The sequence below is a fragment of the Penicillium oxalicum genome, chromosome III, assembly GCF_001723175.1.
Source record: "Penicillium oxalicum strain HP7-1 chromosome III, whole genome shotgun sequence".
NCBI classification, from domain to species: domain Eukaryota; kingdom Fungi; phylum Ascomycota; class Eurotiomycetes; order Eurotiales; family Aspergillaceae; genus Penicillium; species Penicillium oxalicum.
Genome location: NC_064652.1, coordinates 3113955 through 3126860, shown reverse-complemented (window position 1 = coordinate 3126860; position 12906 = coordinate 3113955). Strand labels below are relative to the sequence as shown.

Below are 12906 nucleotides of genomic sequence, written 5' to 3'. Positions count from 1 at the left end.
TTGCTAGATAATGACGTGATGAGTTGATGAGAATCAAACGGGCACTGAAGGTACGATTGGAAAACACTGGGTTGGGGGAGGAGATGACCCTCTATATAGATAAATAATTCTGAAGAAAAACGAGACAGATATCCACATCTATAAATGCCTGTGTGTTTTTGTTTTCTTTTCTTTTTTCCGCTGCTCCTTCTGCATGTTTTCAATATCACCCTAGACCCTCCCACGACCTCAAACGTAGTTTGCTCGGACATTGTCAAAACAACGAAACCAGCAGTGTCTGGAACACATATACCTACCTACCTTGCCAACTTACCACGAACCAGATGACATATTATTCAAAAGACAGAAAAGAAATACGGGGATGGAAGGAATGGACTTGAAATTAACAGATTCACTCTTAATCATATGCGCCTGAATTTGCCCCAAGTCATTCAATACCTCCGCTCCTAGGTTAACAGAAGTAACATGAGGTACCTAGGTGGGTAAATTAATGCGTCGATGCTGGATCGAGGTCAAAGATCGATATGTGCCCGTCCTGTACTACCTATGGTATGAGTGCAGGCTGTATTGATGTGTGATGCAGAATCTCTTGTTAAACGGCAGGTATTTACATGTCTAAGGTCTGGTAGAATATGGTCTTCGGCAGACTATTTGTAGAAGCTTCAAGTACTTCAACAGATACCTAGAAAAAGTCTAGAATTAGGCTTTCTTTCCCGGGGCTAATGGTACCAATGAATATCGGGTAGGTATGTGAGTTCGGTAGGAGTCCCTTTTAATTCCGGGTACCAGTGTGAAAGTATCGATCCATTTGACGTCTTTTACAACCTAAAAGGTGTTTGGAAGGTTAGGTTAGATATTACGAGAAGACCGAAGCGCAGTGGCTATTAGATTGTGGGGGAAAAAAGCATCACGAATTCCCAATCCATTCCAGATCCAAATGGACAGAGGTTCAACCCTTGAAACCAACCAATGATCTATTGATACATTTCCACCAATTGCCCACGCTAGAAAAGTCAAGAAAAATAAAAGCAGCCCGTAGGTCAAACTATTTGAGTGCCCCCAACAGCAAAGAACATGTTCCAAAAGGTGAACAGTATAGGTAGAGAGAGGTAGACATCATGATAGAGATGTATGGACGGATTGGGGCGCATGAAATAGGGAGGTCAGAAGGGGCCATAGAGCAGGCGGTGAGGTGGAATCTCATGTCCTCCCACCAGCAAGACCCAGAAAAGATGCCGAGAGGCTGGTATTCTTCCGCATCCCAAGTGGAGGATAAGAGTCAAAATGAGCAATCAATGCTTCATGAACTATAAAAGGCAACCCAGCATAGCTCAGCCCGGCCCGGAAATTTGACCCGACGCCCAATTCCCAGGAATCTGCAGCGCCCGCAAATGAGCCTTGAACTTTTCCACAAACGGATGATTCCCACCGCGGAAACTGGTCAACAAGAGAAGAAAATCTTCGGCCATGGTCTGTGGCGTGGAAGTCGGAGGTATTGAGTCGGAGAAATTGCCCAGCGAAGTAATTCCCGTTCCAAAGGGTGGGTTGATGTTGCAAAGGATGTCCGTGGCGCCCACGGCGATGTCGTATAACTTTTCAGTCTGTGAATTCCACATTAGCAAAATGCCACCAGGCAGCGCATGAGAACCATATGGTAAGAAAGATTGAAAGAGAGAGAGAGAGAGAGAGAGAGAGAGAGAGAGAGAGAGAGAGAGAGAGAGAGGAGAGAGAGAGAGAGAGAGAGAGAGACATGACATACAAATCCGATCCCATGTGCCTCCATCGAACTCAACCTCAGGGAACGACACAACTGAATCGTCGACTCGGCAATCGTCACCGCAAAGCGAAACGTTAATTCCGGCCGTTCTGACTGCGTCCGCAAAAGCCCGTGATGCAAACATGATAGCCAGACGCGGTTCTGGACCCATTTCTGCGTGAGAAAAACATCTGCGGCCTGCGTCTCGCGGAGTCCAATCGGGAGAAGCGCATTTGAGTCATTCGAATCACCTTTGGCTCTCTCGAACCAGTCGTACCCCTTGTATCGCTCCGCTTGACTGACGCGCTCCAGACTATCGTACATGTTTAGCGCTTTCGCCTCGGTGAATCGCGTACAATAGCCATTGCTGAGATCACAACGCCGGTTCCAGCACCAGATGAAATCCTCATCGATGACGTCGAAGATCTCCATCAAACGGGCGAGGCCCATCATGCCTTCGGCGTCTTTTTCGTTGTGCACAATGATACCTGAGACGAGGCTGTGCGTGGCATTGTGCAGGAAGTCGTGGACGGAACGCATGCTGAATCCAGGTTTCCCCGAAAACGTTACAGGGTGAAGTCGTTGCAATGCATATGCCCTATCCAGCGATGAGACGAAATCCAGTCAACGTCTTTCTCGTGGGAGCTCCTCCAGTAGATTCAATTTCAGATTAGTTACTTACCTCTCCGTGATCGACAGAACGAGATATGTCCGTAGCCGCTGCCCCTTCTCGTCCCCCGTCAGATCCCGGTACGATTCCGGGTCATTCAATCCCAACGTGGATGCCAGATCGAGAGCTTCCCGCAGTCGCAACCAAGCTGCATTGTGTTGGTTACTGCCAAACAAGCAGCCAAACAAAAAAAAGCTTGTAAGAACTGCCTCAATTGTAGGATTCTCTCCAAAGTCACACGAACTTCGCATCTTGGTGGCCTCGTTCATCATTGATCGAGCCTGTGTGGCGCGTGAGGATGTGGTTGCGCGCTCGTTGATTTCTATCGGTTGTGTGAGAGAGAAAGCACATAATGACAGCAGCATGGCGCCAAATTGAGTATTCTTTCGGTGCTCCTGCAGCATCATCCGCGTGTACAAGGACGAGCGACTTAGTACCGGGACCGTCGGATGGAGTCGGTCAAAGTATACGTCCAGCCAGGGAATCATGTTTGCCTCATTGATCGAGTTCGGCCAGAACCCTTCCGGCTCCTGGCTGCTCGATGATTGTATGGATCCCATAGCGGGGGAGTAAGGAATTCCCTGGGGGCCTGCCGAGGGCATGTTCATCGCGGAGACATCGGGCACGGGTTGGATGATGGACGGAAGTGAAGGTTTCAAATAAATGTTGCTGCCGGGGAATTCAAAGACGGGGACCTGCGCGCCGAGATTGTCGGGCAACCAATATTCGACATCTGGACGCTCATTCCAGCCCACACTGGTCCCGGATGAGTCGAGGGAAGCGGTTTCACCCGCCCAAGCCTCCGCCATGTTGGGCGGAGGGTTCGAAGCTACCAGGCCGGTTGGACTGTCCATCGGCATGGTGGTCACCTGAGGCTGCGTCGGTCTCCAGGATGCGCCAGGCATCGAGCCGGCAGACTGGCTCGGTTCCACACCCGATATTGGCCCATGATATTGAAAGGGTTCTGGCTTGGGTATCGCGGGTTCTTGGGAGTTTCGTGATATCACGTGGGTCTGTTGTTGGCGGATCTGTGACACGCGACTGTTCGAGGCGAGCAGCGAGGTGCAGGCACTTTGCGTCAGTCCAATGGTAAACTAGCCCGTGTGCGAGTGTGCATATTGGTGGTCCCGATCCGAGTCGTGGATCAGGAGAAGCTGTCCACTTACTGTCCGGTTGGTCCGCGCTTTTTCTGCGGCTGAAGAAACGTGCAGTCAAAGCCCATGGACTGACAGGCCTTACAGGGTTGCGATAGGCTACACTATAGATCACTATTAGACACGTACTTTTTTTTTGTGGATCACGTCTTTCTTGTTTCCCAGTCTCGAAGGTTCTTTCGGATCCGCTTGAATTTAGCGCATGGAGAAGATGCTTGGAATGACGCGACAAGTGGACGAGGCAGGGCGCTCGTCGGCATTTTGCTCGGCAACGATGTGACCCTCTTTGGTGAGGGGGCGCGATCACCCTCGCTCTGCTCAACCGCACCGTGTATGGTCATACCTTGATCTTGCGAAACTTGCACTGATCACAAGCGCGCTTTGCAATCGTTCCGGAGGTCTTGTTGCGTGTGCGGATGGCGCCGGTCGGACTGGCCGTCGGCGATCCTGAACTCGTAGAATCCATGGCGCCTCCACTCCATCAAGCTGCGGTGGAGGGAGGGGCAGCTCGAGGAACGCGTGGGAGAATCCTGCCCTTGATCGCACAGGGTCGAAAGAGAAGGCGCGTGAATCGGTTCGGCTGGAGAAGATTCGCTCGTGTCTCGTGGAGAAGCGGTTAGATTGAGGGCGGTCGTGTTCAGCGCAAAATGGAGGAGAGCTGCGTCGGGTGGTTGACGGTGGCTGAGTGGAGACCGGGTCGAGATGGATTTCTCTCGCGGGTTCACGGGAGTCTCCAGTCTCCACCAGGTCGGCCATTCCCCGCTTCTCCGTCATTCGGTCGAGTCAGTCATGAGGCTAACGCACCTCGTTGATCCTCCACTGTGTCAGTGGTCGTATGAAAAAAAAAACTGTCTCTCATTCTGGTAAATCATAGTGAGCGTAGTAACTTGAGTGGTTAGATCTCGCGTGGACATGAATGGTGGGATATAAAGGGAAGAATTTCCTCAACCTGAAAAAGCTGAGAGATTGGGTAGGTTTCAACGTCGATGATGACAGTTCAGCCTTGAGCTTAAAGTGATCAAACCACCAAGTGGCACAGGCTGTTTTTTCCCCTATTTCTACTTTTGTTTTTGAAAAAAAAAGACTACGTAGATTGCGCATGGCCGAGCAACAAAATGGACAGGCCCGTGCAGGAAGTTTTACTCGGAACATACGCCATCGCGGTACGGTTGAGCTGCACGACACCTCAATACTCCAGAAAATCATACACCATTGACTTGTTTTGATGAAACTCACCACCCGAAACGCCAGGGGAATTATGCTACATATGACATGAAAACCTTCGTCCGTCTCTCCGATCCTTCAAACCTGGATGGGCTTAAACAGTTCCGGCTTCATGTTGATCTTGCAAAGCTTGGCAACGCATCCACTCAGCTGGAGGAGCGACTGAACACCGTCCAAGATCCGCATGTGCGTGAATCCAATCTCCTTGATGAATTCCAACTTGGAATGCTCTGAGAGAGTCGGGATGGTCTTTGTGACGCGGAACATGGTGCTGATGATGTCGTGGGATGAATAACCCAGCGTCCTGTACGAGTAGATTAGTTTCAACGCCCAGAATTGAATCGAACCGAGAACAAGTTCTCTACGCTAAAAGGGGTCATTTCCATCATCGCCAGCGCGACTGATCTTACCAGAGCTCATTCAGAATCTCCAATGCAGCATCGATTTTTCCCCCCCACGTCATTTTCCCCTCCCAGCAAGCTTTAATCATTGCCTGTACCTTGACCGGGTGAGGGCTGTCGACCACGCGAAAGACGTTGTCTCCGCTCACAAAGCCAAAACCGGACCAAGTACTTTGCAAGTTGTTGATCGCCTGCCGCATGTCTCCCTCGGCACTGAAGACCAGTGCGGCGATTCCATCTTCCGAGTGTTGCACCTGTTCCGCCTCGCAGATCTGCAAGATTCGCTTGACGACCTGGGCGTCAGTCAAACGGGCGTAGCGTAGAATGGCACAGCGGGATTGCAAGGGTTCGATGATCTTGTTGGACTGATTGCAGGCAAATGCGAAACGGGTCGTGGTGGAGTAAATCTCCATGGTTCGGCGCAGGGCTTGTTGTGCGCCGGGGGTCATACTACAAGGCAAATTGAAGGTAAGCAATCATCCAAAAGAAACAGTCACCCTATGATCCACATTAGGGACACCCGCAGACCATTTCCATACCTATCAGCTTCATCGAGAATAACCAACTTGTGCCTCCCCGGTGGCAAAGTGACCTTTTTTTGAGCGAAACCCTTAATTCGATTCCGGACCACGTCGATACCTGGGCACGGGAGGGTTGGCAAAATAAGTACGGAACCAGCTTTGGCAACAAGAAAAAGACGACCTACCTCGCTCATCACTTGCATTCAATTCGAGTACCGCCTCCTTGTACGCATCCCCCAGTAATTGCCGAGCCAGACACTGGACCGATGTTGTTTTTCCAATTCCCGGCATCCCGGAGATAATAACGTGAGGCATATTACCATCCTTGGCGATAATCTTCAGCCGTTCTACCGTCTCCGTGTTTCCAACGATGTCATCAAGAAAAACGGGTCTGTATTTTTCGACCCTGCAATTAAGGGAAAAGAAAAGCGAAGTACAAAGTCAGCTCGGAATTTTGTCTCGCGAATTCACCGAGGTCACCAAAGTTACCGCCGGGGCCTTGCTTACCAGGGGAGCTCGTAGTCTGCAGGAGCCCCTGCTGTAACAGAGCGCAAGCCATTACGCTCGGCAGCTTTGGAGGACTCGGCTTGGACCATCGCGAGGATTCAATTTGAGGGGGAAGAGATGGATCAATGGCAAGGGAAAATGTGGGGGAGGAAAGCGGTCATGGAGAACGAGACGCGAAAATGGACGCGTTGTCGCGATAAGCAGCAAGGGTCGAAGTGATTTCACAATCGATAAGCGATAAGCAGATGAACGGATTAGAGCAGTTTAATTACACCGCCGCGGATTCGCTCGCGCAGCTACGATTACAAGCTGAAGGAAATGATTCAGCATGCATAGTACAGGACTGACAGAAGTTGAGGGTTTGATACGGGCAACAAAGCTCACTTATGCACACTGCGTAGTCAATATAGGTCCAGCTTCTGTACTCAGAGTGACACATCTTCCACTCACCCATTGTAACGAAAGACATCGGGATAGCGGAATTGACGGCACCTGGGACAGCTCGGACTGTCCGTACCTGACGTAGTGGCCAATACCAAATAAGGTGTTGCAGCTCTTCGCCTCCAGCAAGGCTGTTGATCATTCTTCAGCTACAGTAGTAGACCAACAGTTTCTTAAACGCCAACAGAGGATCACGATGATCAATAGTTCCAATATTGGCAACCCTTGTGCTCACTCCACTTGCATTCCGAGTTCCGTAGCGTCCTTGAATGTCCACGAAGCTCATCCATTGGCGTAATCTCGCATGGTCCATTCCGTCGCCGAGGCTTATCGTCCGTTCGCAGCGATTTGGATGAAACTCCACCTGCGGGACTGACAGGCTTGCGATTCTCTCTATCGACACCATCACCACTTGTTTACTCCCCCCGTCCAGGTTTTCCACCATTCGAAACGTCCGGCACCAAGCCACGACACTCGTTTGAGTAACCCTCGCTAGTCGTCTCAACGCACTCATTCCCCGAATCCCTCTTCTCTACAACATCCCTTCTACCCGATCACAGAAAAACACATCCAGCACCCGACGCACTGGCCCGCCAATCACTCGAATCCCCTCAAGTCACTCCCGCCAAAACAAAACAAAAAAAGGAAAGCTCCCTCGACTCGCCCAAAGTCAAAAGTACGAGACGATCCCAGCTCACCAATCATCAACACTACAGACAACAATCATCGTCGATTCCTCCTCGTTCACCCAAAGTATAATTAATCATCTTTCCCCCCCGGAATCGTCTTCACTCGTCACCATGACCCAGCCATCCGTTCGCCGCAACCTGTTCCATCAAACCCTTAGCCGCCGACCTGCGTCAACCGGCCCTGCGACTATGCCTCCTCCCCCTCCTCCTCCGGCTACTCAATCATACTCTCATTCTCATTCGCATTTCCACCCTCATCTCAATCCTCATCCCTCTTCTGGCCATATCCCATCCATGCCCCCACCTTCATATCCCCGTGGCGCCAACATGCATTCCCACGATCATTCTACCGGTACCGGTATCACCACAAGCCGCGCCGCAGTCCACCGCCTCAAACACTCGTCCACAGAGACGTCGCGCACCATCAAAATGGCCCCGGACAACAGGGAGATTGTGGTGCGTGACAAGAATGGCGGGTACAAATTGGAGGTGCCGCGGTTGCCACCGCAGGCGCTTGTCAGCGAGACTGGAGACGGGGAGGAACTGGATGATCTGGATGCGGGAGGGAGTGGGAATGGGGAGATTGCGTTTGGTGCAGAGTTGAGTGGTGTGGATAAAGAGAGTATGTTCCTCTGGTTTTCTTTTTCTCCCTCTTTTTTTTCTTCGTTCGGATCTGGATTTTTTCTTTTTTTTTTGGTTCTCTTCGCTCTGCCAGATTTCTGGGGACGAGGATCGGAGGGAAAAAAAGGGAAAAGAGTCGATGGATGACGTGACGTGGACCTCTGCTGATGATAGATCTGTTTGCTGTGACGGTGTAGAGTTCGAAGCTGCGCTGGTTGAAATGGTGATTCGGCATCGGAATCGTCAGTCAACTGGAGAGCCAGATGGTGAGTTTCTTGTCTTGTCCTCCTTTTTGGCCTGCCTGGCCACGGCGATGTTTTTCCTCTCGGATGGAGGGGAGGCAAAGAGCAACGATACTGATCAATGAGCGGGGGGATGGCGTATAGAAATCTTCAACATTGTCCAAGAGAGTCTACGCAAAAAAGTCGCCGCGCTAGATGACGACAATTGGATGTTTGAACCAGAAACAGATGTGCGATCCTAAGTCATGAGCAAGAAAAAAGCACCCAAGAGAGAGAGAAAGAGCAAAAAGAAGAGGAACGTGAAATCTTCGCTGTCCATGCTGATTGAGAGTCGACTGTGCACAATATCATAACACCATTATTCAGACGACGTCCGGCTTTGATACACTACCAAAGCAGAGAGCGCTCCCTCCCCACATACGACATCCACCGGCTCTGATGAGCTCTTCTCCAACGGACACCTAATCCAACTCCATGCTGGACGGGGGTGCCGCAACCTTCTTCGTGGAACGACCACCGGCCTGGCCTTGACCTTGGCCACCGCCAAAGAACATGTTCCCCATCATATCCAACAAGGGGTTTCCCTGTCGAGGAACCTTGATGCTAAAGTATTGCTCACCAATCTGAGCAAGCACATCATTCCAGATCCCCACGTCCCGAATTTGCGCGGCATAGTGCGCCGTCAGCTGCCGGAACAGATCGCCACTGGCGCGCTGGATCGTGAGCATCAGCAGACTGAGGAAATTGAGCAGAGGCAGTGCAGGATACAAGCGAATATCCGAGTTGGCACTGCTGACATCCTGGACCCCGAGCGCCGGGTTGGCAGTAGACAGGCGTGAGGTAAAGATGAGCAGGGCCTTGTTGGCGCTGCGGATGTTGCCAGTCAACAGATAGGGGAAGACGGCGCGGGAGGCGTAGAGAGCAGCGGTATGGGGCTCGTCATGCGTGTACCATTCGAATTCGAGTCTGGCCAGCGTTTCTGCGGATTCGGATGTTCCCAGGATCAGGTGCTTCTCGGCGTCGTAGGGCTCGTTGTCTACACAATGAAGACGAGTGAGTTTACAATTCCACAGGTTTCATAGTCACAACCTGTTCTCTTTGCCCCCTCCCGTAGCGTAAGACTCACCCTCAGCATACACCGAACCAGCTGCATGGTGAAGCTCCGGATCACCCCGTTCCAACGGACCATATCGACCACTCCACCCGATCATTTCCTGAATGTAGCGTTTCCTCGTCGGTTCCTCCGACGGGAATTCACGCAAAAGCTCAATGAGGCGCTCTGTTTTTCATCCCACGACGGAAATGTCAAATCAATCAGCATTTGCCCCCACACCATCACCACCAGAAGGATCAAGCAAACAAAAAAAAGGAAGAGAAAAGGGCCAAGGATCCCACTGTTGATCAAACTCACTCTTTCGTGCCCGCCCCTCCGTATCATCATCACCACCCCGAATCTCCCACTCGGCCTTGTTGTACACGTCCGTCACCAGCATGATTGCCAAATCACCACCACTAGCCGAGGCACCCTGCTGTGAACCTGCTCGCAAGAGAGCCGTGGCTCCACCGGCTAACAACTCGGCAGCGGCATCCCAATTGGCCGCCTTGATGTAGCGCGCCGCAATGACACGGAGTTGTTGGTGGGCTTCATAGTAAGCACCGGCTGTGATTCTATTCCGAGGAGATCGAGGTTAGAGAAGTTTTTTAACTGGAGAGTAAGGAGGGGCAATAAAGAGATTTGATGTAGGCGTACTTTTCTTGCTGGCGAGCGATGACTTTGTCAATTCGGGACGTCATCGTGAGTGAATTCGGTATGGGTCACGACGCTGCCGGAGAGGGAAATGATGGTCAGACGTGTGAGTGACAAAAAAAACAGACTTCTGCCGACTGAAGAACGAGTCGAAAATGAAGCGTCGTTCACCAAAAGCAAAACAGACGGAAGATGCAGAGACCGCGGGGGAGAAAGAGACAATCAATGGAGTTTGGTGGGGAAACGGGGAGAAGAGCTGGTCAAGTCGGTGATTTTGGGTGCCGAGAAAAGCTGCGCTTCCCGTGGGAGCTTTTGCAGCCTGCTTGCAAGTACCGGAGAAACCTGCCCAGGAAAAAATAACGTACATTTTATTGATACTAGGGGTGTCTTTATAGCTTGATCAATTCCTTCCAATATCGCCGACGGCACCGATTCAAAGCATTCCGTACGAAGATTACCGTGGCTTTGGAGATAGTTCAAGCAGTCGACCAGATCGCGATTCCTCCGCCATCTCCGTGATCCTCGTCCGCAAAAGAACCCGAAGAGCGCAGCATTCCGGCGCGACTGAGACCAAGATCCTTTGCGATCGCTCTGCTACCAAGGCCAGACCTTTGAACAGTACGGTGCAGCGCAATTGAAATCTTTAAGCCTTGGAGCTTAAAGACTTGTCACGGCGCAGACCATTGGCCTCTTTGCGCCAGCTTTTCTCTTGGACGCCAAGCATATCGCATCGCATCGCAAGGTAAAGCAAGGCGCAAACGAAACGGGGTAGATGATCGCATGATTCACCACTCCACTCGCCCAAGTCTCCTCGTCAAACCCATCTCTAAGCCTGTCTTCCCCTTCCCAATTAGATCTCAAGATGAGTCGTGCGCTCTTTGAAATTCAACCGATAGCTCGCTTCGGTGGAGTGAACACGACGATCCGCAGACCAAAGGTAAAGTCCGTCCAACGCAAAGCCTCTCCAATCTCCCAGTCTCCAGCCGAGTACGCCACGCAGTCACAACACATACTGTGGGGAAACAAAAAAGATCCTCCTGTCTAAAATAAATCAACAGGAAATCGCATGCTTCTCCTATGATGAAGAACGTCGGTTCTCATTAGGCGATGCATCAATTGCATACTATTATCCGCCGGCTTTGCCGGCCGATTTGAACGTCGGGTTTGATACGTTCCAAAAGCTGGATGATTCCGCTGATGAGCACCTGGATGCATTGCTCGATACGGTGATGGCGATGGAAAAGGAGACGGGCAAGAAGTGTGAAACGGATGTGATTACGTGGCGAGGCATGATGACCAAGGTATGGAAAGGACTGAGAGGAGATGACTCGGCGAGTTGGTTCTTGTGGAAAACGAGGAGTGTGCTGAACGCTTTGATGAACTTCCAGATTTTGACTGCTCCGTTTGATATGATGAATGGGTAAGTGCTCTTGTTCCACTTCAAACGTAACGATTTTTGCTCTTCGAGAAGCGGATGAAAATCGAGTAACTAATCCGCCCTCTCCCTCCTCTCTGGCACAGCTTCGAGATGAACGCAACATGTTTCCAGGTAAGACAACGAGTAGAAACCAAGCTTTGCTCCCCCCCCAAAAGAAAGCAAATCACTAAATCGAAGCAGGGAACAATGTATGAAATACCAGCCAAGATGCAATTTCATGATTGATATACATACTCCCAACCCTGGTGATCTAACAGTTCTCTTCCCCCAACAGATTCATCGAGGAAAACAATGCCTACAAGAATCGACAGAAACAAGTTCAAAAGAACCAAAGAATGCCTCCGGGAATGGCCTCGCAAGAACTCATGATGTACTGGGGTACGACCGACCTCGTTCGCGTGCATCTGCCTCCTCTCTTCATTCGCCCGCTTTTCTCCCCTTCCCTTTTGGGACTCTCACAATCCCTCCAACGTATAAAGAATGACTGACTGATCGATCGACAACAACAGGATACAAATTCGAAGCCCTATCCGTCCTCCGGAAACCGTGGGACGAAACTCCCCGGGCTGAGATCGAAGCACGTCAAGATCAAGTCGTCAACAACAGTGCTCAGTATTGTTCAGTAGTGAAAACTGGCATGGGCCATGTTCGCATGGTTCTCGGTGGTGAAGTGGATGCCGGTACGTTTGATCCCCGATCTCCATCGCTTCTTGTCCTGAAAAGGAGGAAAGGAAAGAAGACAAAAAAAAGAAAAGGAACCTCACTCAGACAAGATCTAACATCTCTCTCTCTCTCTCTCCTCCACCCGTCCAGTATGGGACTGCAAACCCTCTCGAAAAGAAGATCCAATCCACTGGGTAGAACTCAAAACGTCTGCTGAAATCCGCAACGACCGAGACATGGTCAAGTATGAGCGCAAACTGCTCAAATTCTGGGCCCAGTCGTTTCTTCTCGGCGTTCCCAAGATTATCGTGGGATTTCGGGATCAGCACGGTATTGTGCATCGGCTGGAAGAACTGGAGACGGCGAGTATTCCTGGCAAAGTGAAAAAGGTGGGACGGGCCAGTTGGGATGGGAATATCTGTATAAATTTTGCCGCGGCATTTTTGGATTGTGAGTCTTATCATTCTATCATCCTCTTGTAGGGGTTGGCTTTGGTGGGGAGATTTGGTTTCAACGAGGGGGCTAATTTTTCTTTTTTTCCCCTTCTTTTTTTAGGGCTGAAGCAGGTTGTTCAGGGTGAAGGTGTGTGGAGAATACGCAAGCTGGAAAGGTCTCATGTGATTGAGGTGGTGAAGATGGAAGAGTCTGGACATGGAGATCTTCTGTCGTCGTCGTTCAAATCTTGGCGGGAGTCTATGGCGGAGACTGTGCATGAGTCGCAGAATGCAGGTCATTGATTTCTGATATCTAACCAAGGAACTTTCTCCCACGGCGTCTATACAAGATGCATACAAGCATGAATACGTACACAAAACATTCTCTGACGGTGGGA

At 50.7% G+C, this 12906-nt stretch overlaps 5 protein-coding genes across 5 annotated transcripts; 2 read left to right on the top strand and 3 right to left on the bottom strand.

The window, feature by feature from the left end:
- Positions 1 to 1331: 1331 nt before the first annotated feature.
- Positions 1332 to 4354, bottom strand: POX_c04486 (uncharacterized protein; the record flags this gene model as incomplete). Its single annotated transcript, XM_050113361.1, has 4 exons — positions 1332 to 1601; positions 1760 to 2354; positions 2439 to 3497; positions 3924 to 4354. 4 exons carry the CDS (start codon positions 4352 to 4354, stop codon positions 1332 to 1334), a joined length of 2355 nt encoding a protein of 784 aa, XP_049970917.1.
- Positions 4355 to 4882: 528 nt separating this feature from the next.
- On the bottom strand, positions 4883 to 6322 carry POX_c04485 (Replication factor C subunit 4; the record flags this gene model as incomplete). The annotated part of the gene is made up of 5 exons (XM_050113360.1): positions 4883 to 5108; positions 5215 to 5655; positions 5745 to 5844; positions 5912 to 6132; positions 6234 to 6322. The coding sequence occupies 5 exons, from the start codon at positions 6320 to 6322 to the stop codon at positions 4883 to 4885; spliced, it is 1077 nt and encodes a 358-aa protein (XP_049970916.1).
- Positions 6323 to 7474: 1152 nt separating this feature from the next.
- POX_c04484 (uncharacterized protein) lies at positions 7475 to 8468 on the top strand (the record flags this gene model as incomplete). Its single annotated transcript, XM_050113359.1, has 3 exons — positions 7475 to 7985; positions 8182 to 8250; positions 8371 to 8468. The coding sequence occupies 3 exons, from the start codon at positions 7475 to 7477 to the stop codon at positions 8466 to 8468; spliced, it is 678 nt and encodes a 225-aa protein (XP_049970915.1).
- A 219-nt stretch (positions 8469 to 8687) lies between these two features.
- On the bottom strand, positions 8688 to 10020 carry POX_c04483 (uncharacterized protein; the record flags this gene model as incomplete). The annotated part of the gene is made up of 4 exons (XM_050113358.1): positions 8688 to 9262; positions 9353 to 9505; positions 9638 to 9894; positions 9977 to 10020. 4 exons carry the CDS (start codon positions 10018 to 10020, stop codon positions 8688 to 8690), a joined length of 1029 nt encoding a protein of 342 aa, XP_049970914.1.
- Positions 10021 to 10835: 815 nt separating this feature from the next.
- On the top strand, positions 10836 to 12811 carry POX_c04482 (Decapping nuclease rai1; the record flags this gene model as incomplete). The annotated part of the gene is made up of 7 exons (XM_050113357.1): positions 10836 to 10910; positions 11032 to 11274; positions 11362 to 11393; positions 11686 to 11789; positions 11921 to 12091; positions 12252 to 12524; positions 12630 to 12811. 7 exons carry the CDS (start codon positions 10836 to 10838, stop codon positions 12809 to 12811), a joined length of 1080 nt encoding a protein of 359 aa, XP_049970913.1.
- Positions 12812 to 12906: the final 95 nt, after the last annotated feature.